At 41.0% G+C, this 26,246-nt stretch overlaps 1 protein-coding gene across 3 annotated transcripts in view; it reads left to right on the top strand.

Moving 5' to 3' along the window:
- The window catches only part of LOC145355861 (lysine-specific demethylase 2B-like), a 173,091-nt gene that overhangs the window by 101,789 nt on the left and 45,056 nt on the right, over nt 1-26,246 (top strand). For all 3 annotated transcript variants that reach the window (XM_080208294.1, XM_080208295.1, XM_080208293.1), the window contains exon 12: nt 11,798-11,884. In XM_080208294.1, coding sequence (XP_080064420.1) covers nt 11,798-11,884 — 87 coding nt within the window. The remainder of the gene's footprint in view (nt 1-11,797; nt 11,885-26,246) is intronic.

The raw sequence follows: 26,246 nt of genomic DNA, 5'->3' as shown, positions 1-26,246 counted from the left end.
CCAAAGCATTGTTGCGCTCGTCACTGACAAAATGGTGGTGTATTTGAAAGAAGCATCTTTCTGTTGGATGTGCAGGAATTGTTATTTTTGCCACCTATTGGCTATCTAGAATAATACAGGCAGTTCTGCAGAACTCAACGAAACATCACCCTGTGTAATCAGCACATACTGAATTCGATGAAGGATGGACTTTGAAATATGTTTTGTTGTCAATTTGCCTGCACAAACTTTTCCTCCTCCTGTTTGCCTTTATATGCCCTGTTTGTTAACAGAACTCCCACTCACCTGATGAAGGAGCAGAAGCTTGTAGCTTGGACTTCAACCTGGTTTGTGGGACTTCTTACTGTGCCTGATGTGGTACAGCCCCAAGGCTGCCAGTGCCTTGCCCACGGTGGCATAGTGGTTAGCACTGCTGCCTCGTTGCACCAGGGACCTGGGTTCAATTCCCGGCTTAGGCTACTGTTGGTGCGGGATCTGTATGTTTTCCCCATGTCTGTGTGGGTCTCCTCTGAGTGTTCTGGTGCTCCCTCAGCCCAAAAGATTGGCTGTGCTCAATTCTCCCTCAGTGTATCCAAACAGGTGCCTGAGTGCGGCGACTAAGGGATTTTCACAGTAACTTCATTGCAGTGTTAATGTAAGCCTACCTGTGACACTAATAAACTTCAAAGAGATTGTTATTCAGTTGTGAACCTTAATGTTAAGATATATTTTAATGACCTAGACTTGGTTGTACAAGGAACAATTTCAAAGTTTGCAGGTGGTGCAAAATTGGGAGGTATAACGAATTGTGATGAGGATAGTAATAAACTTCAAGAGGACATAAGTTGATGGAATGTGTGACCCAGTGGTAGACGACATTTATTTAATGCATGGATGTGAAGTGATTCATTTTGGTGGGATGAATAAGGAGAGGCAAATTAAAATAAAGGGTACAATTCTAAAGGAGATATCATGAACAGAAAAGGAGAAATAAACTGAAACCCACAAATTTTTTCCTTCACTGTCCATAATCAGTGTTGCTTTGGTGAGGAAGATGTGTGTAGTTCTTAGCCTCCGTAGTGTGTGGTCAATTTAGAAATAACAGGAACAAGGTTTTATAGGTTTAACTAAAGATGATTATTATCCTCTCTCACACCTCAAATCTAAAAGTGACATCATTCACAAATCACACACTCAAGGATACAATTAAAGAAGATAGCGCACTTTAAGAATAGTGAAAATGTGTTGAATTCATGTTTGCAGAACAGCTATTGTGAGCTTAATAAAGAAAGACTTTCCAGTCTTGAATTGTAGTTTAGTTGGGTTCAAATTGCCAAAGCAAGTCAGGATTATTGCAGTAGTCCCTCGCAGAGATGAAAGTGCATTTGTGGTTTTCCTATTGAGTTCAAATTTCTTTACAGATGGACTTGGAGTTTTAGAATCAGGTTAGGAGTCTATTTTAAGATGTATAGCCACCAGGTTGTTAAAGCAAAGACAGCTTTTTGCAGTTGTCTCCTTGTGTTATTTTGCAGGTTGTCAGTTTGAATTAAAAGGGGCAGACCAAAAACATGGCTGCCTCACCATGTAGCTGCTTACAGTCCCTTTGCAAGTATAGTTTAAACCTTACTGTGATTAGCCACATATGCCACATCCTGGGTTGTTGTTTTCTGTGGTGTGGAGATGCCGGCGTTGGACTGGGGTAAACAGTAAGAAGTCTCACAACACCAGGTTAAAGTCCAACAGGTTTATCTGGTAGGTACAGTGGCGTTTGCTACCAAATAAACCTGTTGGACTTTAACCTGGCGTTGTGAGACTTCTTATTGTTGTTTTCCAGCCAACCTCTCATGGAGGTGGGAGACTGTTATTGTCTCTGTTCCTGAAATGACCCATTCAAGGCAGCAGTGCAGTGTGGATGGTTTCAGGATATGGATGTTGACACCTGTTTGTCTGAAATGGGGTCTATTGTCTCTCTGATACTGTGTGATATCCACAGAGGATTGCTGTCTGGGCACGCCTGGTAAATGTCAAAAGTTGGAAGCTTGGGATAATCTGTTCAAGTTGCAAAGGTCGCCTAACCCTTGGTGGCAATCTTAACAGTTCATCAGTGTCAACTTTAAATAAAAGACAGTTCTAGAAACTTGAATACAAACGTAGATCCCATATTTAATCTTGGGAATATGTCTAGACTGGGCATAGCATGCTGTAGGAGCATAGGGGCTGGTGATCTATGTGGACAAATCTTTGATGATGGCAGAGTAAGTTGAGAAATTGGTTAATGCGGGATCTGGAGCTTTTTAAAATGTGCGTTGATTGCAACAGCAAGGAAGTTATGAAAAAAACTGTGTGTAATTTGGTACACGTAGGGATCCAATCTGACCAATTTGTATCGGTCTTCACGAAGGAGGACGTGAATAATTTGCCAGGTGTTAGCGATGGAAAGATGGTAGGAGTGGAGGGCCTGAATGACATTATTGTTACTAGAGAGGCAGTGCTCGAAAGACTGGAGGGACTGATTGTAGACAAGTCCCCAGGACCGGATGGAATGCATCCAAGGGTTCTGAAAGAAATGGCGGAGGTGATAGTGGATGCCTTGGTGATTATTTTCCAAACCTCGCTGGATTCCGGGGAAGTGCCGGAAGATTGGAAAACGGCTAATGTTACGCTGTTGTTTAAGAAGGGTGGCAGGCAAAAGGCAGGGAATTATAGGCCAGTTAGTTTAATGTCTGTTGTAGGTAAAATGTTAGAATCCGTGATCAAGGAGAAAATAGCGAGGCATCTTGAGAATTGTTTGATAGAGCAGACGCAGCACGGTTTCGTTAAGGGGAAGTTGTGTCTGACGAATTTATTGGAGTTCTATGAGGATGTGTCTAGGGCGGTGGATAGAGGAGAGCTGGTGGATGTGGTGTTTCTTGATTTTCAGAAGGCGTTTGATAAGGTGCCTCACGAGGTTATTACAGAAGGTCAGGGGGCATGGAGTTGGGGGTAGGGTGTTAGCGTGGATAGAGGATTGGCTGTCAAATAGGAGGCAGAGAGTGGGGGTCAATGGGTGCTATTCGGATTGGCGGTTGGTGACTAGTGGAGTGCGCCAGGGGTCGGTGCTGGGGCCTCAGCTATTTACCATTTATATAGATGATCTGGAGGAGGAAACCGAGTGTATGGTGTCGAAATTTGCTGTTGACACCAAGATTGGAACGGCAAATTGTGCGGAGGGTGTGGAAAGTCTGCAGAAGGATCTAGATAGGCTGGGCGAATGGGCCAGGAACTGGCAAATGGAATTTAATGTTGGCAAGTGTGAAGTTGTCCACTTTGGTAGGAATAATGGTAGGAAGGACTGTTACTTACACGGCGAAAAACTGCAGCATGCGACGGTGCAGAGGGACCTCGGGGTCCTTGTGCATGAGTCGCAAAAACCCAGCCTGCAGGTGCAGCAGGTGGTCAGGAAGGCGAATGGGATGCTGGTCTTCATAGCGAGGGGGATTGAATATAAAAGTAGGGAGGTCTTGCTGCAAGTGTACAGGGCACTGGTGAGGCCGCAGCTGGAGTACTGTGTGCAGTTTTGGTCACCGCACTTACGCAAGGATATTTTGGCCTTGGAGGGAGTGCAGAGGAGGTTTACTAGGCTGATACCGGAGTTGAGGGGGTTGAGCTATGAGGAGAGGCTGAATAAACTAGGCTTGTACTCGTTAGAGTTTAGAAGAATGAGGGGAGATCTCATCGAGACATATAAGATGATAAATGGGATGGATAGGATAGAGGTGGAGAGGCTCTTCCCGCTCAGAAAAGACAGTAGGACTAGAGGGCACAGCCTCAAGATAAAGGGGGGGCGGTTTAGAACAGAGTTGAGGAGGAACTTCTTCACTCAAAGGGTGGTGAATCTCTGGAATTCTCTGCCCGTTGAGGTGGTGGAGGCTGCCTTGCTAAATATATTTAAGACACGGGTTGATAGGTTTTTGATAGGCAAGGGGATTAAGGGTTATGGGGAGAGGGCGGGAATGTGGAACTGAGCCACGACAGATCAGCCATGATCTTATTGAATGGCGGGGCAGGCTCGAAGGGCTAGACCGCCTACTCCTCCTATTTCTGATGTTCTTATGCTCTGACACTGTCTGGCTTTTTAACTTCAGCAAGACACAAGACTTCTGAGATGCATGGGAAAGCCAACATACTTCATTTTGGCTGGGATTAAAGAAAGAAAAAATTTGCATTTGTACAGGGTCTTTCACAATTCTGGGACATTCCAAGACATTTTACAACCAATGAAAGGTCAAACTGGAATTTTAGTATTGCATGCCATTTCCAATACTGCCTTCTGTCTGTCCTATGAGATGGTGTAAGATTTGGATATATTCTGATTCAAATTTTATTTAGCATTTGATAAATTCCTAAACATTAAAAACACATTTATAGAAAAAGTGAGGTTAGAATGGCCCGCCATCACTTATTATTCTGTCCTTCATCACGCATTCTGCCCATCATTTCCCCAAATCCAACTGAATGGTTGTCAAATTGTACTTTCACGCAAGCATTCTTCAATAAAAATTGATCTTATCACTTACAAGGCTTTTACGCTGTGATCATTTTACCTGGTTTCCTTTTCGATCCCTTCTATTACCCCTTTAACTTTGACCGGGTACTTTCACACCTTTCTTTCACCTGGGGAGAGGAGGTTGGAAATGAATAGAATAGAGCTCTCCAGGACTAATGTTCAGTAGCATTGATGTTGACTATAGCGTAGTTATGCAGGCATTAATTCCCCCCAAGACTGAGTGTTCTGTTGTTCTAAAACAATCCAATCAAATGATAGTTGGGATCTGCTGGAATTCATCTGAAGATGGTGGCCAAATTTGAAGGGTGCCTGAGGCTGGAATGTAAACTCTGATCCTTATTTTAGGAGTCCAGTACTGGTTACTGCACCTGCAAGCAGGCATCCTTTTACTCCACCTGTGATCAGTTGATAGACGAAAGGCTTTGAGGACTTCATTGATGAATTAACAACCTTCTTCGCGTAAGCTTAGTTTAGGAGATATTTTGCCTCCAAAGTGGAAGACTGTTTAACTCTCACTGCACTTTGGAGACCAGTTTGAGTAAAGGAGACTGGTAACACCGGGCAGTTGTGGTGTATTTATGTAGATAGAAAGTGATTTTTAAGGATCGTCTTGACAAATACATGAATAGGATGGGAATAGAGGGATATAGTCCCCGGAAGGGTCGGGGGTTTTGGTCAGGCAGCATGGTTGATGCAGGCTTGGAGGGCCGAAGGGCCTGTGCTGTATTTTTCTTTGTTCTTGGTATCATACAGTTTATGATAAAATCTCAAACTCTTAAGTGTTCAGATATAAGCAGAAGAAAAAGGATAATCAGTAATTCACAAAAATATTGATGATTCCGCAATAAAGAATGATGGACTGACGAAGAGCAGGCTGATGGTGAGCATATAAAACAAATCTCTGCTTTGAACCTCAGCACCCAACCCTCAAATTCTTCGATGTTAACCAGTAGATCACGAGCCTTGTATTTCACAGTCCAATAGTGCAAACGTGGGCCAGTTTGGAATTCACAGGCTGTAGCTAAATCATGTTGAAAAGCATCACTGAAAATGATAATGATGATAAAGGAAGGAAGTGTTTAACCTCGGGCAGAGACTGCTATGAATAAACCAATATCTTTTCTGTTGCCATGACAACAATTTTTTTCCTCAGTTTATTCTCCAGAATTTAAAGCTACGTGCCGTGTTAAACAACCAAAGAACATGGTGGGATTCTTTGTGCACCACTTCAGCTGTTAAGAGACAGTGTATTACTGACTGATGTGACACCTTGAGGGAGCAAAAGTACCAACAAGCCTGTCTAACCCAGTACAAAACCTGGGACCTATCTCAAATGCCTTGGCTTCATATTTGATGGTGCCATTCACACTGAAACTTAATGGATAGTCTGAGCCTAAAGTGTAGAGTCTACATTTAGACATACCTGATTCATTTATGCTAGTCATACACATTCTAGACAGCACTTTAGGACACTGTTTTGATTGTGACCTAGTATTCATGCTGTCTCTTGATTTCCATCTGCAGCACTGCTCTGGGTTCCTACCTCCTGTTGCTGTGATAGTGAATGTCACTGCAAAATGTTTGGGGAATTCCAACAGAATTAGGAGAACCCGTCACACAGTGCAGTAGCATTCAGGTTAGGTGCAAATAAACAGTGATGGGAGCCTTGAAACAGCATGGAATTGGGAGTCTTACTGGTGGGAAATGAAAGCAAAGTCCATGGATAGGACTAGTGGAACTAGGTATGAGGAGGTGGCAGAAGGCGAGGGCAAAGGGAAAACCTAAGCTGTTAGAGGGAATGAATAGAATGTGTCTGTGTAAAATGTTCTGGTAATTCATTAATTTATTTGTGGGATCTTGCTATATGTCAATTTATGCCACATTTGCCTGTACAACAAACATGAATTCACATAAAAAGTAGTAATTGATGTTCCAAAGACCGAAGGATAAGGTAAGGCACTATATGAATATATGTTTTTGAGGCAAAGTTTTGGAAGGCTAATTTAAATTTTGCAGCTGTAAGCAGGAGCAACACTGAGCATTACAACACAAATGAGTACAGTATGGGAGATGGTTGGTAGATTTGATCACTGTTTCATTTCTCAGTGCGTGAAGGCTATGGGTCCTGCCTCATCCCACTTTACCAGGAATGAGTAGTTTCAGTTACTAGCCGGATTCTCTCATTCCACTGGCGTGGATATGTTGAGATAAAATATGCACCTCTGGCCTGGTTGTCTCTGCTCTGCCAGGCTGGGGAAATAAATATAAAGCCTGTTATAAATAACTTTGGTTAAAACCAGGCTCAGTGATGAAATGTGAAAGAGAAATGCAAAGTTAAATAATGTAGAGGTCTAAGGAAGTACTTGAAGTTTAATTAAATTTGCTTTCATGTTAATTGATCGAAGGATACACACTGAATTAAAATAGTTTGCATAGTTTTGCTGACGAGTCCCCTGCTTCCTCTTGAACCTAATAAATTTTAAAGAATTAAATTTGACCACATGTATTTTTAGTTCATCATTTTTGACATTTATGTAATTTTGAGTAGTTATCTAGTCTGATTGGATTTTTTTAATTCATTCATGGGACATTGGCATCACTGGCTGGCCAGCTTTTCTTGCCCATCCCTAGTTGCCTCAGGGCAGTTAATTGGCTCCGGAATTGCATGTAGGCCAAATGAGGTAAGGACAGCAGATTTCCTTCCCTAAAGGATATTAGTAAACCAGATGGATTTTTCCATCAATCAACAATGGTTTCGCGGTCATCAGTATACTCTTAATTCCAGATATTTTTTATTGAATTGAAATTGCACCATCTGCCATGGCGGGATTTGAACCCCGGTCCTCAGAACATTAGCTGACTTTCTGGACTTACAGGCTAATGATAATACTAGGCCATTGCCTCCACTTAATGAACCCATGATTTGGGAAAACTGAACAGGGGTTTTTCAAATCCAGAAGCAAGTAAGCTAAATAATAATGATATAACACCAAAAGTTGATTTGAACATATAATTCTTGCTTTTCTGGGTTTGATATTGATTTTGCTGGCTAACAGAACTGTTTACTGTATCTGTGGTGCTAAAAATACTCTATATAATTTAGCCAGAAAAATGCACTCTTGAGTTTTGTTTGCACGCAGTGTATTAAGCGGTGGTGATTGGTCAGTGTATTGTTTTGTAATTCTTTAGTTCTGATCCATAATACTTCATGATCAGCAACTAAACAGCACCCTAAGAAAATGAGCTTATAAAATCCCAAGTCTGGATTTCTCAAACCTTATTTTTTTTTTATATTTTTGTTTTGTGTTTAGCTTTGCGCATATTTGAGAATGTGGACCTGGTGTTGCATATTTTGGATAAGATAGCTATGGTTGGCATTAATATATTGCCTTTAATGCAGTAAAATGCCCCAAGCCACGTAAGAGTTGTTATAAATGGCAATTTTAATAGTGCCATAGGAAGAGATATAAGAACAGATGATCAGCAGCATTCTTAGGGAGCAGTGAGAAGTAGAGAGGCAAAGAAGTATATTGAGGCAACTGCAGAGTGTCAGGTCAAGGCAGTTGAAAGATCAGACACCAATGAAGGCCGGTAAGGCCAAGGCTTGATCTCTAGTTTGTGTTGTTCACTGAATTATTCTGGGCCAGCTATACAGGCAACACTATTAAGTATTCATATGCAAACATATTTCCTGCTCCTATTTGCTATCCAGTGCCTCCGTGCTGTTTTGTGTGGGTCATTTCAGATGCGTAGGGACAGAATTGCATTTGCCCTGGTAAATTGCTAGTCAACGCTCACTTTAGGGTGGTCACTTGGCTAAGGTGCTAAAGAGTGACCTGTGATCCTATATCTAGGCTTATGATTTCTTCACTCAGATTAAAAATCAAAAATATAAAAAAAAAATAAGGTTTGAGAAACCCAGACTTGGGATTTTATAAGCTCATTTTCTTAGGGTGCTGTTTAGTTGCTGATCATGAAGTATTATGGATCAGAACTAAAGAATTACAAAACAATACACTGACCAATCACCACCGCTTAATACACTGTGTGCAAACAAAACTCAAGAGTGTATCTTTTCTGGCTAAATTATATAGAGTATTTTCAGCACCACATTATTATTTAGCTTAGTTGCTTCTGAAACTAACTGCCTTGCTAATGCTCTAGCATAATGTATACTGTTGGAATTGCCACTTGAACATGATCAAAACTAGTTGTTTCAGCTATGTTAACAAATGCAAACAATGTGGCTATGTTGAATAACATTACTCCATTGGGATTCAAGTTGAGATGAACAAGGGCACGAGGAGAAAGGCATATAGGGAAAAAAAAACATGATAGTGAAGAAAGGTGAGGAGAATAATATTGCAACTGTAGAGGATGCAGAGAATAATATAGTAACTGTAGAAGGTGTGGGGAACAATGTTTCAACTGGAGAGGGTGCAGGGAATAAAGTAGCAACTGTAGAGAATGCGGAGGATAATATAGCAACTGTAGAGGATGCGGGGAATAAAGTAGTAACTGTAGAGAGTGCGGGGAATAAAGTAGCAACTTAAAAATCTCACAAGTAGGCTTATGTTAACACTGCAATGAGGTTACTGTGAAAATCACTTAGTCGCCGCACTCTGGCACCTGTTCCGGTACTGTAGAGGATGCAGTGAATAATGTAGCAACTGTAGAGCGTGCAGAGAATAATACAGCAATTGTAAAGGATAATGAGGCCAGCAGAGAGAACAGTGGAGACTGTGTGATTAGGGTAGGATGGGCTGGATTTTCTTCTTCTCATTGTCTCCCCGAAAGCAGGTTCGACCCACAGCGTTGCAATCCTGGCAGATCCTGAATTCATCCCAGAGATCATACTGTTGACACCAGTCTGATCCATGCTGGTTGTCCAGTCCATTTAACTTGCATACAGTCTGAGCGTTTTGCACTGGTTCTAGCCTCTTGGTGTAAATTGTGGGAGGGCCCTAAACTGCAGCATTTTCCCATTGAGCCTTTGTTGCAGACGCCACAAGCTTAAATGTATCACTCAGCATGTGGTACTGAACTTTGAACTGTCATAGTCTGCAACAGTCAGTCACTGGAAAGCCAGTAGGTTTTGGGCAGACGAAAGAATATCTTTCACCAAGTTGACGACCTATTAGTGGCGATCAGTGTTTGGTTTGGAGTCTGTCCCTGGGAGCAAACCATTCTGCAAAGTCTCAAGTGTGTCACTTGCTGACCACTCCCTGATTGACTTGTGGTCAAAGATGTTTTTCTGCACAAACCTTTCCACAAAGGACAGGTAATACAGCAGTATAGCAATATAGCAGTCTATAGTAACATGACCAGGCCCATCCTTTGCAATACTGGACACAGAGGGAACCTCATTACGTGCAGACACTTGGTTGTTGTATACAAAGTTTCATACAGCTATGCATGAAGGTGGCCATTGGGATAAGGACAACATTGGATGTGTTTCTCCCTGTTCTTTGAAGACTTGTACACCGTGTCCCTGAAGGGATGATCCATGTTTGATCCCCAATCAATAATTCAGTCATCTTATTTCGAGGCAGATGATCTCCAGTTTCTCCACATTACTCTCCTTGTAACCCACACCCCTAACATTGGAGGTTTGCCTCGTTGCTGTAATTTGCACAGCCCCCATACTCTGGATTTTGATTTGATTTATTATTGTCACATGTATTGGTATACAGTGAAAAGTATTGTTTCCTGACACTGTACAGACAAAGCATACCGTTCATAGAGTACATAGGAGAGGGCACAGAATATAGGGTTACAGTCATAGCTAGGATGTAGAGAAAGATCAACTTAATGTAAGATAGATCCATTCAAAAGTGTGATGGCAGCAGGGAAGAAGCTGTTCTTGAATCGAATGGTACGCGACCTCTGACTTTTGTATCTTTTTGCCGGTGGAAGAGAGAATGTCCAGAAGCCTCTTGAGAATTGGAACTAGACACACAATGGAAGGTGTGAATGGATGAGCACCGCAACATTTGATCATTACCTCTGATGTCCCATGTTCTACTGTTTCAGAGATGTTCTCTATCCTATTGGTTTTGCTGGTTGCCTCTTTCTATAGGTTGGACATGTCTAGCATCAAATTTATTAAGGCTCTTCAGCCTCTTGCATCTTCACTGATAGCTATTTGCACACCACTTGTTGAGTACACATTACCCATATTCTTTTCCAGCAGTATAATTCTGTCTGCATTAAATTAACATTGCTCTGCTAGCTTATATATCCTTCTCAACTCATTATGTATCGGTGCTTTCTGATCTCCCTGTTCCAAAACTGCTCTTTTGGTATAAGTTGCAAAATGGTCCACTCCATTTCTGAATCCAGATCTTCTTTAAATTAGTGAGAGATGCTTCCACCGTTGAGTTCACAGACACCCAGCTCATTACAACGATAAACACCAGCTCTGACATAGGGTCAGCTAGACTCAGCGTTGGCTCTGTTCTCTCCCCACACATACTGTCAGACCTGTTGAGATTTTCCAGCATTTCCTGTTTTTCTCCCAGCTCATTACTCCCTGCTCCCCAACAGTTCCCCATTCTTATATAATTCCTCTAAACAGTACTCATGTTTGCTATATTTCAACCAGCTAATTATTCACTCTGTTTCTACTGCATTTTTGAGTTTAAATTAACTTTGTCAAAAGTCTCTGGGAAATCAAGGTACACCACGTCATGGGCATGCAGTAGTCCATGGGGTTTGTTACTTCTTTAAAGAATTGAAAAATATCAGTCAGGCTGAATCTTTCCCTTATTTAAGAAATCATCGGATGATGCACTAGGAGAACAATTTGGTACTTCTGGATGAGTGAATTAAGATGGGCTGTATGGCTCTCCATGTTGATAATGATCTTCTGGTCACTTTGCTGGGACCCTGTCGTTCATTTGACCTCTGAGGTGGAGAATAACACTTGCCGATGTAAACCAATCATTGTATCATTTAATACAAATTGGAATCAGTTCCTCTCTGCTTGACTGCAGTGCTTGCAAGCCAATAGAATTGTTTGGATTTGCCTGGACAATTTCCAATGGGGAGTATTCAAGCAGTTACCTTTTAAAAGACGAGCCAGATTAAACATTGCTTGATTGTAGAAGCTAAGCTGTGCTCTAGACCACCTCCAGACAATGTTTTAGAAGAACTGTTAGACTCCCTATAAAAAGGAAACCAATATCTCATTTTGATGCTATGAGTAACATGCATAAATAGATGAATTTTGTTTACAATATATTTATTCTCTTATCCCTGTTGTGAATGCAGACGGTGCTGGAGGAGCATGCTGATGATGATCAGAAACTGGCCATCACTGGGGTTCCAATTGTAACATGGCCAAAGAAGACGGTGAAGGTAAGAACGGATGGCAGCATCATTAACAGACAGAAACACACGTTCATGCTTTGCAATATTGTTCGCAGTTGAAATCTTTACGGTTGCAGGAATGCTAACTGTTCATGTTGATACAGATTACCAGTTTACTGTATCCAGAACTCTGAAGAATTTTAATATTTTGATGTTAAAGATGTTTTGCAGTAGTATTTTCATTCATTTATGTAAATTGTTTCAAGAGTGCTCATGTTGTGATTTGCAGAGAAGGGTTTATTGATCATGTGGTTTCATGTGTCTACAAGTGCATGTGATGTTATATTTTTGCCTTGGGGGTTCATCGTTGAATGTGCTTAAATGAGGCAATGTTTATACTTTGACTTTTGCATGCATTATTCTTTTGATATCAGGAGTGTAACTAACGTAATGTTGTCAATGCAAACTCAACTTTTATGTTGTTCATGTATAATTTAGAAACCTATCTGTTAAAGGATGGTAATCAAGTATGTTCATAGAGTTAAATTCAGGAGGTACATTTCTTTTCACCTTCTGTTTATGAATCAGTTGCTTATGATGAGATATGCTCATGTTGGGAGATTGGAACAGTTAATGTTCGGCATCCATTGTCAGCATCAAACGTTCCTTGATATAGCATAGTTAAGCGCCTTGACTCTGCCCTAATGTGTTTCAACTGCTACTTCAGAAGAGTAAACTTTAATGCACCAGTGTGATGCTTTTCCATTTCCCACACCAACATTCCTGTGACTTCTCAGAGAGATTGCCAAATTATGGGCAATTTTGTGCTTTGGGGCCATGACAAAGTAATAAAAAAGGGTTGTTGAGGGTAATGAGGTTGACCTGTATGTAGATCTTCAAAAGGACTTTAAATAATACTACACAAACTTGTTGCTAAATCAGAACCCGTGGAATTAAAGAAACGATAACAACGTACGTAAATAAAAATGATTAAGGAACAGAAAGTAGTCATATTTGAAGCAAAGATGTTGAATATTTCTTGAGCTAAAGTGGACAGGTTTTTGGTAAGCAAGGGGTTATTGGGGATAGGTGGGATGCAGATTTGAGATTGCTATCAGATCATCCATGATCTTATTAAATGGTGAAGTACAGTCGAAGGGCTGAATGCCCGGCTCCTTGTCCATATGTTTGTATGTCTTGACGAGCTGCTGTTTATAGGACTGGAGGAAATTATATAGTGGTGTTCCCTAGAAGGTGACAATTGGACAGCTGCTCTTTTTGGGCCTGGGCATGGGCATCACTTCAAAGTTGCAAATTAAAATTTGTTGTCAGGAATGATGAGGATAGTAAGCTTCAGGAGGAATAGACTGGTAAAATAGGCAGGCACATGGCAAGGAAATGTAAAGTGAAACATTTTGGTAGAATGAATGAGGAGAGACACAATAAACAAAATGGCATGATTTTAAATGGCTGTAATAACAGAAGTTGGTGTATGTATATGATACTTTGAAGGTAATAGGAAAGTGAGAAAGCTTTTGAAAAAGCATATAGGGTCTTTGGCTTTATTAACAGAGGAATGGATTACAGAAGCAAACAAGTTGAGCTATAACTGTACAAAACACTGGTTACACCTCAGCCAGAGTATTGTGTTCAAATCTAGTTACTGCACTTTAGGATCAGTAAGATGTCCTACACACCAGGTTGAAGTCTGACAGGTTTAGTTGGAATCACGAGCTTTCGGAGTGCTGCTCCTTCATCAGGTGAAGGACTCGCCTGAAGAAGGAGCGGTGCTTCAAAAGCTTATGATACCAAATAAACCAGTTGGACTTTAACCTGGCATTGTGAGGCTTCTTACTGTGCTCACCCCAGTCCACAATACACTTTAGGATGGAGGTGAAGGCCTGAGTGTTCAGATGAGACTTACCAGAATGGTACCAGGGATGAAGGACCTCAGCTGCCGGGAGACATAACGGGGGAACTGAAATTATTCTTGGAGCAGAGATTTGATGAGGAGATTTGATGGGCATGTTCATGTCATGAATAGTTTTGATAGATTAAATAAGAAGCAGCTGTTTCTTATGGCTAAAGGATTGGCAACCAAGGAACATGGATTTAAACTGATTGGCAAAAGATACAGAGGTGGCATGAGGACTTTTTTTAGACAGTTGTTTTGATCTTGAATGTACTGCAGCAAGTTTGGTGGAAATCAATTCATTTGCAACCATGATAATTCAACGTTATTTTGACTTGTGATTGCTGCTTTGCAACAATTGGTCATGTTGAGTCCTCCTGAAACTTATTATCCTCATCATTCCTTGCAACAAATTTTAATTTGCAACTTTGAAATGATGCCCATGCCCAGCAGCATATTAATATATGATCAAAAGAGAATTGTGGTATAACGCTTGAAGGGAAAAGTTTTCAAAGCCGTAGAAATTGAATGAAGTGAGACAAATTGGGTCACTAAAGAGTCAACAAAGAAACAGTGAGCAGAATGGTCTCTCTTTCTGCTTTATGCTCTATGAATTTGTGACAAGTGGAACCATCGTATGAATGCCCAAGTACATTTAATGTAGAACCTTTAGGACCAGCAAAAGAGGTGACTTTCAAATTCTGTTGGATTCACACTGCATGTTCCAAAATGAAAGGTCAGTGCTTTTCCAATCAAATCCAAGTTTGAACCTCATTCCTAACTTATTAACGAACAGTCAGGGATCAAGGATTGGGCTATCTGACAGGGAGGCAAGATTGCACCACAAAATAGGTCTACCAAAGAGTCAACCCGAAAGTAGGAGTGAGCATATCTGTTGAAATCTCTACTTGTTCCTATCAGTTCTGTACTACACAAATATTTCAGTTTCAATTTAACTCTTGAACATTTTTGTAGATAGAAAACATGTGATGTGTGCAGTCCAGTTATCACTCTGGACAGGCTGCATATTTCTCAGACCAACAACATTCCAAATCAAACCAGATTCTTGTGGTTTTTCCTCTCCTTGAGGCTTTAATTGCTGTTTGAATATGGCTTGACAAGTGACGGTTGCCCTCTGATACAGTATTTGGGGTTATCCTTCATGTGTAAGCTTAGTGTGTGAGCAGAAATCATAACTGAGTCAGATTTTGTTCTCAGTCCATGTGTACCAGGGTTCCAGATCTCAGGATAATTTTGTTCTGAAAGATCATTCAGTCTGTCATAATGTATCCACAGTAAGAAATCTCACACCAGGTTCAAGTCCAACCAGTTTATTTGATTATTTGATAGTAAATTTGATAACCTGGTGTTGTGAGACTTTTTACCCCAGTTCAACGCTGGCATCTCCTCATCATCATGTATCCATGCAGAAACATCCCATAGCACCTCCTTGAAGTTTCCAGTTGATTTTTAAATTGTTCCAAGATTTTTGTCTCTTGTAACTCTTTTGAAATCTATTAATCACTCATTTTGTGCAGAAAATTCCGGATACTTATCCTAAATTTTGGCTTTTATTAGCAAATACCTGTGTCCGTCTGTACAACTCACGGATTTAAAGGTATTCTCCATATATTTTACTATTATACATATCTCCATAATTTGCCATGTTTCTTTGTTAAAAGATCAAAGTTTCTCCAGTCTTTCCTTCAAACACCGATGAGGTGTCAGCCTCCTAGCATTCTGGGGAGACATCCATGCATTGGATGTTGTACTGCAGTGTCTTGGTAACCAGATGGAACACAGCACTCAACTTGCATTCAGATGGCAGATGGTTTGTTCCTTTATTCAACTATTTTGGCATGATAATTCAGTGTTATTTTGACTTATGATGGCTACTTGGCAACGATTGGTCATGTTGAGTGTTTTTGAGCAATGAGATGACTCGGGAAGACGCAGTTAATAGGTTTGCAGCTAAGTATGCATTTCCCAACACCTAGGTCTCTTGTAATTCTACCCTTGACCATTTCAACACTCCTTAGGTACCCATCTTCCCTTCCTATGTGTAGCACATTAAAACTGTTTACATTGGCTTTAATTTGCTCATTTATATGGTTCTTTCAATTTGTTTTGTAAACTCTGAGTTGTCTTAAGTTAATCCGAGTTTGTTGTCATTTACAAATTTGATCAACTTTCAGTGAGGTTTTGAATTAATCGTTGTTATAAATTCAGAATTGTTGTGGCCCCAGTGTACATCTCTGAGATACCTCAAAGCTCTCCAACCCTCTCCCAAATATATTTCTTCCAATGTTTCCCACTTGCAGCTCATTTCAGACCCATTACCAAGATTTACCCTGAATCTCATCACATTCCTCCTTCGTCTCACGGGAAGTATACCAGAAAGTATTAGTATCCTCTATCTTTGTGTTCCAAGACAATCCTTCCATATTGTTTGTTTCTTCCTATGTCAGTAACCCTGAATAGACGACCACCATTGGATTTCTTGCCTTCAGTATGCCTTCAACCTTTCCTGCTCTTTCAAGTCCAGCTATTGTCCTTGTGGCAAAACATGCCGATCCCCTTTTCTGAGCAATTAACTCTCCATGACTTAAATCCCCTGTGATTTATGATCTGCATTTCCAGTCCATTTTCTAGCTGTTACTACATCTGTAACCTTGTTTCCTCCTGCATTATAGCATCGCGACTGGAATCTGATTGTTACTGTTGAACTTCCTGAGAAGCTTCTGAGGTTTTCTCAACTTTTTTTTGCCACTTTTACAGCCAGTATCCCTGTCACCTTGACTGTTTTACTTAAATGTACAGTGATCACTGGTTATTCTCATATTTTGTTTGGTTTGCTGGAGCAGATGTTGAAAAATAGTTTAATTTAACCAGGGCTTCCCAAACTGGGGGTCCTGAGCAAATTTTTGCCATGGAGCTTGGATCCATGATCCAGAAGATCCACTGCAAAATTAAGTTTTTAAGAATAAGTTAAGACTGAACACAGTGCCCCCACCTCTGGCCTTGCACAGCTCCTGCTGAGGGGGTCTTGAAATGTTAAATCTTGAAATGGGGTCACAGTGGGAAAAACTTTGGGAAGCACTAAATTAAACGCTGGCTTTATTATCTAAATGGTAAGATAACTAGGAGACATCTAAGGCTGTCTGCTGAGTGAGTGGCTTCTGTAAGGGCATTGTGCGTTTTATTTTCCTAATTTTTGCTGAATTTTTTCAGAACTTTATTGTTTAAAGAACTGTGCCACAATCAGTACCCAATTTCCAAAATACGGTGTTGCAGCATAAACTGAAAGCAATATTGAGAATCCCATGTATCAAGTGAGAAGCGATTGCCTTGTTCAATATTGAGTCATTCAATATTGATTCATTCAATATTGATTCAGTTGTGCAAGGCACATCATCTGATTTAGTTTCAAGATCTATGGGAGTGTGTTTTAAAAGTCCCACCCTGGGGTAATCAACTCAAACAGGTGACTTTCCTGAGACTGCTGGGAAGAGATTGGAACCATGACTGGGTGGAGAGCGCTCACTGACAGCTGAGACTCACCCCACAGTACTGTATGAGCAGCTCAAGGGCAGCCAGGAGTCAATGTTCTCAAATCTGTATTTGTCAGCTGAAGAGCTTGAGTATCTTAACTCACTGCTACCGTCTTCCAGTTTCCTATATTGTCATGTCAAGGTTTATCATGGTAATCTTGGAGGGAGTGCAGAGGAGGTTTACTAGGCTGATGCCGGAGTTGAGGGGGTTGAGCTATGAGGAGAGGCTGAATAAACTAGGCTTGTACTCGTTAGAGTTTAGAAGAATGAGGGGAGATCTCATTGAGACATATAAGATGATGAATGGGATGGATAGGATGGAGGTGGAAAGACTCTTCCCGCTCAGAAAGGACAGTAGGACTAGGGGGCACAGCCTCAAGATAAAGGGGGGGCAGTTTAGAACGGAGTTGAGGAGGAACTTCTTCACTCAAAGGGTGGTGAATCTCTGGAATTCTCTGCCCGTTGAAGTGGTGGAGGCTACCTCGCTAAATATTTTTAAGACGCGGGTTGATGGGTTTCTGATAAGAGTTCTGATAAGATTAAGGGTTATGGGGAGAGGGCGGGAATGTGGAACTGAGACACGACAGATCAGCCATGATCTTATTGAATGGCGGGGCAGGCTCGAAGGGCCAGATGGCCTACTCCTGCTCCTATTTCTTATGTTCTTATGTAATGTTTGGATATTGTAGTCTTGGGCACAGGATTGAAACTTCAACTCCCAACAGTCTCATAAACAAATTTATGAAAAGGAGCTGGAAATACCCACCACAATTTTCCAATTTTTGCACTTGTAATGCTAAAGAATTACATTTTATATAGCGATTTTTTTTTTTTCTCCTGAAAATTAGGAATATTTTGATGGGTGACAGCAAATTTTATTTGAATATAGTTTGACAAAAATTTGGATGAAATTTTTTGTGTGACTTTGTGACGATTGCTTTTCGCCATTCTGATTGGTAGCTGCTCTTCTCTGTAATTGAGTAAAATAGTTTGGACAACATGAGCAAGTCAGAAAAGCAGTGCTTAGATTCTTGTATTATAGTCATATATTTATAGTGTGACAGACATTATACATAGGACTTGTATTTGACAGTTTAAACCAAATTTTTAATAGGCCTATATTTCAATTCCTGTCTTTCTGAACAAACAACAATTTATTTGGTTACTTGCAGCCAGCGAAGTACTCACTGTACTCAATTTGTTCATACTTGAACCACTCGGAACTTAATGTCCAACATTATATTTGATTCTGTGATAAGGCAGCACTTATTAAACAATCCTAATTGTGCTAAGACTTACACCAGCAACCAATTTCAGGTCACCAGTTGGGCTTGCAGTGTGACTCGCTCACTTGTGCAGGAAGCTGCATTTATTCACATACTGCCTTTTACAATCAGAAAAATTATGTCTTTGCTTTCCACCTTTTTCAACTAAACAAAAGCTGGGGGGGAGCAGCCATTCCCCATGTCAATGCCTTGACCACTCGGAGTCAACTTTCCTGGTTTGAATTTAAACAAAAGCTTGGCAGTTAACTGTTTCCTGGTGCATTCTCCTTGGCAATCAATCAATCAGCCCCCCCCTCTTCTCAGCAAGTATAAACTGTTGTTCCTTTTGAGATCTGATATTCTTGCAAATCTGTCCTGATGAGTGCAAGACAAAAAACTTTGACACTTTTTTTTCAGAAATAATATTTAAACAAATAGCTTTATGACATAGCATCAACCAGGATTTTTCAATTCTGTGCAGTTAGTTATAAAAATGAACTTCATAATCACTTGCCTGTCAAAAGAGAAAATAAAATGTATTAGCTTTTTTATTTCTTCACAGCAACATTCTACAGACAACTTTCAAAGAAACATAGACCACATTTTAAAATGTTTTAAAATTTAACCTTTAATCATATTTTGTAGGTGAAATTGTCTACGTCTGCCACATTATCAACTTTCAGTGCCCGCAGACATTACACAGTTAAACATAGAAATCAGGAAGTTGCTGTCCAGGTTTCCCTGTTCCACCGAAAGATTCACTGTACAAGTGTCTCGTTGAAAGATTCAACATTAAAGTGGCATGGCATCAGTCACTGTACTTCGTGATAAATCAACGCCAAACTCACCAGAAGGTTTTGCTTGTTCATGCCAGTGTAACTGAACTGTTAATGATGTAAGTTTTAAATTACTGCCAAACACCCTCACCAACATTGAAATTTCTTTAGAATTGAGTTTTAGTTAGGAGATTTTTTTTTTAAATCACTTTTTTCTTTCATCTCCCTTTCTTAGTTCTATCTTTCTTGTTCTATTTTGCTTTCTGTACATGATATGACATTGAATGCAATATTGCACATCCTGGTACAGACTCTACATGTCTGATTAACAATTCTTCATTCTGGTTAATGAGATACACAGTTGCTTTCGCTGTTCATGGAGGTTCCATATCCTCTGTAGAGGACAAAGTGTCAAAATGACTTTTTAAATACCACAGGTTCCATGTAAAAGCCCATAGAGAGTTTGTGGGCAAGCGCAAGCACAATGAATGGCTGATGGCACTTGTTATCTGCTGAGAGTAACATCCAGCCCTATATTCCAAAACCTTTTTTTTGGTCAAATGATATTGTGCGGCACATTAGTGCTCCAGAACACCACGTCAGGATGTAATTACACTCAGTTTTTGAAATGTGCTGGCATTTTGAGTCAGGCTATTTGACTTCAGGAGGAGTCACAATCCAATTTTGCCTGATCTTGCATTCAAAGACGCATACATCCAGTAATAATCACTTTACTGATTTGTCCTTTTCCTAACAGATTTGCACAATGTTCAATTGGAACATAAGCTATACCGTCACGCGATCAGGTAAACCATCAGAGGCTGGTGATTAGAACCCTAGTACCTCCCCTTTTTCTTCAGTTCTTTTCTGCAAGTGACAATGCATGTTAAAATTAGTTTCCTTCTAGTATCATTCTTTCTTCACAAGACCAGACAGTGAATGCCAGCCGGCCATTCAACCACAAAAAACCATTATGATGCTTTTCAACAGGATATTGAATATCAGGTGATAATTGGAGTGGAAACCCTGGCTGATCTTTATCCCTTATTTTCAAGGATCACAGAGGGTAATTTTGGCGAGCACCGGAATAAACACAGACAGGGAAACCAACCAGGGACCTTCCTGTTTAATATACCTGTTGGATTTACCAACTGAACAATCAAGCAGCCAGGCACTTTGTTACTGTGAAGTTGTAGTTGACCCAGGAGGTCTGCCATTGTTTCCACCATGAAAATACATCTCCCAGTCCATTTTCAATTTGAAAATTTGCATTCCTAGGTTAAGATCTTCCATGGCTTTTCCCCCTTTCTGACCTCCATCCTAACAACCCTCCAAGGTCTTGCACTCCTCCGATTATTACCCCTTATGAAAAAATATTTGAATTTCCAGTGACTGACAATATCACTTGACACAATTTTAAGTTTTAAGATAATAACAAACTTGACCAAGCGCTGTTTAGTAGACAACTTACAATTTGAATGACAGAAAAGATACCCCATGCCACTTTTAACACAACCGATTGACAGTCCCCCACCATGGTTATAATTTATGCTGTCTCTTAAGTGGACTTTATTCTTTTGTAACGAACTGAAAGCTAGTCTCCAAACCCAATGGCCTGCTTCCTTTCCTAGCTGGGTAACTTTCAATCCCAGAGCTGCCTTTCAGTTTGACGTTGCACTGGACATTCTTTCCCTCTAATCCAGGGTAGTTGAATGTTACAGCTTCCTTGAAATCCTCACATATTTGGTGTCTTCAGTCTGAGCGTGAGCTCCAGTGCACAACAGGATCAGTATTTTCTCTGCTTAAGGTGCAGGACTGGCCACTTCTGTAATCCAGCATGCCCTCTCAGCTTCTCGCAGATTGACTTGGGTCTACGAAGCTTAGTGATATCTTAGAAAACCTGATAACCCAAAACTTCTGTGGCTTGCTATGGGCTCTTCTCCTTTTGAAGCCCCTCTCCATTGCAAGGTGAGGGGGCCACATCCAGGCAGGAATGTGAATTAACTATTTTCTCTCTCCTCAACTCTAGTCGAGCTTGGAATTAAATAAGTAGTTTAAATTATAACCGTTAATGAAACTTGACACTCTAAACACCTCCTTACACCTCCCTCTGCGATTCAGAGATCTACCCATAGTGAACACAGATGCTCTTGCCATTGTTCACAGGTGTAAACAACTTGCAAGTCCCTTGGCTTGATCTCCTCTTGTCCCCTTGGTAACTAAGCTACCTAGGCTTGTTGTCGGGCTGAATTCATGTATTTGTATTCTTTATTTTACCTTAAATTAAAGAAACAATCTCAAAATGTTATAACCTTGTAAACTTACTGTTTGTAACACATTACTGATTTCCTCTATCCTACCATTTACAGCTCTGTGTTAGCTCTAGAATTCCTCTCCTGAGCTCTTTGCAAATTATTTTAAGGCAGTCCTTATAACTTGCCTGTTTAATCCAGCTCCTGTCCTAAAATTCTCTTATGTGACTTGGTGCCATATTTTGTCTGGTAATGCTTCTGTTAAGTATCTTGGGATGTTTTACTGGGTTAACAGCATCATGCAAAGACAAGCTGTTACTAAGATAGATCTTTCATAAAGTGGCTTGTGATTATATCTCATTTCCTTCACCCTGCTATGCTCCCTCCCCCGTGATAAATTGATATTGAACATTCAGCACCGTTAGTAGTTAGGCAATGCGATAACGTTTTTGCCTATATGCCAGAGGTTGTTCATTTAGCCCTTTATGGCCCAGAGAAGCATAATCCATTCTTCCAGATCAGAGAGAACACCAAGGCCCTGTCTCTATAATTGGATGGATGGAAGGAACAGATTTGGAAAAGAATAGAAAATCCTGCTGGTGTCCCAGACAATGTTCCTCTCTATTCGATATCACTAAAAATACATATCTTAGTAGTTTATATCTTTTGTTACCTTCGGGATCCATTTTTGGACAAGTGTAAGAAAACTGACATTGCCCAAATTACAACAGTGTGCTGCACGCAGTAACCCATTGTCTGCAAAGTATTCCAGGATTTCCTGAAATATTCTCTATAATGCAGAAATTTCCTTTGTCCAAAAGTATAGATAAACTAGAACCGAATCCTTTGATGGTTTTTAATCGGAGACAATAAATATTTTGTCTGTTTTCCTTATTGTTCTGTCAGCTTTTAGCCATGAGCTGCTGCCAAACCAGACAACAGAAGCTTTATTTTGTGCATTAACTGGACAACGGATTTGAGCAAAAAAAAGTTCACATTTTGGTCATGTGAACCTTTAAACTGAACCTTTAAGAGTATGAGTTTCTGTATCAGCCAACTGGCAGCAGTGTCTATACGGGGGCTGAACGACACGAGAGTGCTTTAATAAATGAACGGAAGCATGGAATAATGTTGTAAATGTTCTCTGATTACATCTCCACTCGTTGTGCTCAGTGCATTAAATTCTTCTGGGTTCCGTTGTTGTTTAATATTAGTAATTGTTAGATGTCTGAGGGTCTGGGGGAGAGCTCTAAAGTCATTTTAGCAGGGGTGATTTGTGAATGTGTCGCGTGTGTGCCCTTACAATGTCATTTCTCCTGCTGACTCTGGTGTGTAATCACGACCAGCTCTCTATTGTCTGCTTTTCAAAATAACACATCTGCCTCTTTTTGATTGGTCAAATGAAACGGTTCAACCCCATCCTGACCTTCCCCTCATGAATATTGATGAGCCTTGAGTGTAGAGGCTGGGTTTATGGTGGAGACTCGTTACTACAGCAGTCCAGCCATGTCAGCTTGTCCCTGGCTGGGCCCAACCTGAGATTTGGCCATGTCCCTGAGTGGAGATGATGAGGAGTATGACTCAGACCCAGAGCAGGTCAGCTTTCAGCTTTGGTTGTGGACGCAGTGGAAGCATTATTTAAAAACAAAACTAGAAAGCCCTTATTGGGGGAAACAATGTCAGAGCCTAAAGTAACTAAGCTGAAGCCAGGCTCTGTTGTGCTGAATAATGATGGTGGCTGTTCATGTTTTTTAAGGCTGCCAACAGCCTGGTTCGTTTCTTTTTTTTACTGACGCTTGCTACTTTTAAAGTTGAAACATGTGGCATTGAGTCCTGCGTGTTTACCTAGGCAGGTATCCGTTACCCAGTTCACAAAGTAATGACCCAAAAAAAACCTTTTCTCTTCAGGACATTGAACAGGCATTTTTGGAGAGTTCATACATATTGTTGGTGTATGGGATCACCGGCAAATCGACACATGTTAGCGCCTGAAATGTTTCAATAATCATGTTGTGCTCTTGTGATTTGCAACAGTTCAGTGGCTCCCTTTTGATCCTAGTTTTTCAATAGTGTGTCTCCAGGAAAGATTGTAGTGTTTATACAGCAAAGCAACTTCGAAAAGAGCGTGGCGTTGCTGCTGTTGCACAAAGTACAGCAGTTGTTTCATTCTGGGACATTAACGCAGCGTGGCCTCCAGTCCGGGGACGGGACTTTGACAAAAGATGTTATCTGCGGGAGGAAACCTATTAAATATGATCATGCTGGAAAGAGCCGGGGCTGCCTTGTTTGCTGCAATGGATTGTGTGGGGGGAGGGGCGGAGGAATCTTGGGCTTTTCTAACAATGAGTTGTGTAAATGGCTGTGGGTTTGTGCATTCATGGCACTTTGGGGCGGGGGGAATGAATGCTGGAGGAGACTTCTGTGGAGAAATGTTTAAGTCGCTCGCGACTGTTTATCGCATCCCCCCCTCCCCCCTCCAGTGTAACATATTACTCGGGCCTAAAGAGAGCTCCGTGCAGGAAATCATTCTCAATGTAACTTCAAACGGTGCTGGGCTGAAAACATCTCAATAATGATTTGGAATTCAGCCCTTGGACAGCATGCATGGTTCGAGTTCATCACTCGATTTTTTTTGTAAATGTTGCTTAATATCCGTATTGATTTCATTGAATTATGTGCTGCTGTGTCAGGGCCCCTGTCTCATGCACCGTATAATGGATTCATTGTGAGTGCCAAAAGGAATACTGACTGGGAGAGTTCCTTTGGTCTGTTCCCTCTAGGATTCGGTTTCCTATATAACACCCAGAGAATGTCTGGCCTGGAATAAAAGGCTATCATTAAACCACCAAACACTCTAAAGTTAGTTTATTGGTGTCACAAGTAAGGTTTACATTAATACTGCATTGAAGCTACTGTGAAATCCCCCAGTTGCCACAGTCAGGTGCCTATTTGGGTCAGTGCACCTAAACCAGCATTCACAAGGAGGTTGGGGGGGGGGGGAGAGGAGACTGTTAAGTTTATTTATTTCCTTTCTTTAAAAATTCTTCCGTCTCATGTTGGGCCAACTGACAAGTTATAGGTTGCTAACTGTGGCATGTTGCTAAATCCAAATAAAGGCCAGAGCTGAAAAGAAGCTTTTTGTTCATATTGAGACTGTGCAAGTTGGTGGTGGTCAGAGTAGATTCTTGTCATTGCTGGCACACTATTATGTTGCCTGAGCTGAACTACTGGTACAACATCAGAAGTGTTAAACTAACAACTAAACATGTAACCCATTTCTCCTTCTCCATGCCCCCTGTATCCCCTTCTATTTCTCCACCAGTGCCATCCTCATTAAAGGGGAGAACTGTGTTTATCCATTCTCCTCTTGCATGCATACAGTTTGTATGTATGTGTACAAATATTTCTCAATATGTATGTTGCATTGAGCCTCCTTGGTTAGTTAATTGTCGACCACTATTCACCGCTGGATGTGGCAGGACTGCAGAGCTTTGATCTGACCATAGAATCCCTACAGTGCAAAAAGAGGCTATTCAGCCCATTGACCCAGCACCAACCACAATGCCACCCAGGCCCTATCCCCGTAACCCCACGTATTTACCCTGCTAATCCCCCGACTCAAATGGGCAATGTAGCATGACCAATCCACCAACCCTGCACAAGAAAACTGGAGCATCTGGAGGAAACCCACACAGACATGTGAAGAATGTTCCAACATGACACAGACAATCACCCGAGGTCAGAATGGAACCTGGATCCCTGGTGCTGACACATTGTAGGATGCACGTAGTCCTGTGTTGAAACTTCAGCAGGTTACACCTCATTTTTGGTGTGTTGGGTTCTGCTACTGGCATGCTCTTCTACAATTCTGATTGAACCAGATTGGTACAGATTATGGTTGAATACAATTCTGTTACTGACGGCCGATAATACCTAATGGGTTGCAGTTTTAAGCTGCAAGATCTGTTCTGAATCTATCCTATGAAGCATAATGGTAGTGCAACAATATATTGGAAAGCATCTGGAGGACTTTGCGATGGTGACATTTACAGATGCAGCTCTGACTGGTAGGTTAGTGAGGTAGGTTTTTCCATGTTATCACTGCCCTCATCACGTGCTGCAGTCCTGGATATGTTCTTCAGGACTTGGCCAACTCAGTTGCTAGTGGTACTACTGAGCGACTTTTGGTGAGGGATCTTGAAGTCCCCCACCCAGACTACACTTCAAAGTGTTTCTTCCAAATGTCACTCAACATGGAGGAGCATTGATTTTTCAGTTGAGGAAGATTTCCTTGCCTATATTTACTACTTATGATAATGAGGTCCAGCGTCAACGCTGAGGACCCCTGGAACCACTCACTCTCTGCTATATGCCAATGAACTGCCATCATTACTGCGTCTGTCCTGGCAATGGGACAGGACTTACCCAAGGATAGTGATGGAGATGTCTGAGACATTGGTGATAAGGTATGATTTGGCAAGTACGACTGCCAGTTTTGCTTGACAGCTGCCTAATTTTGGTACAAGCTCCCAGGTGTCAATGATGTCTTTGTGGTGTTCGTTGGGCATGTTGTTTCTGATGCTGAATGATGTTGCAGATGTGTATTCTAAAGCACATCTTAGGATCAGATATAAAACCAACGGTGAAAAAAGTC

Source organism: Carcharhinus amblyrhynchos, chromosome 20 (assembly GCF_965287045.1).
Source record: "Carcharhinus amblyrhynchos chromosome 20, sCarAmb.v2.hapA, whole genome shotgun sequence".
Lineage (NCBI taxonomy): Eukaryota > Metazoa > Chordata > Chondrichthyes > Carcharhiniformes > Carcharhinidae > Carcharhinus > Carcharhinus amblyrhynchos.
Note: the sequence above shows the minus strand (reverse complement) of the source record. Positions and strands in the feature narration are given on the sequence as shown.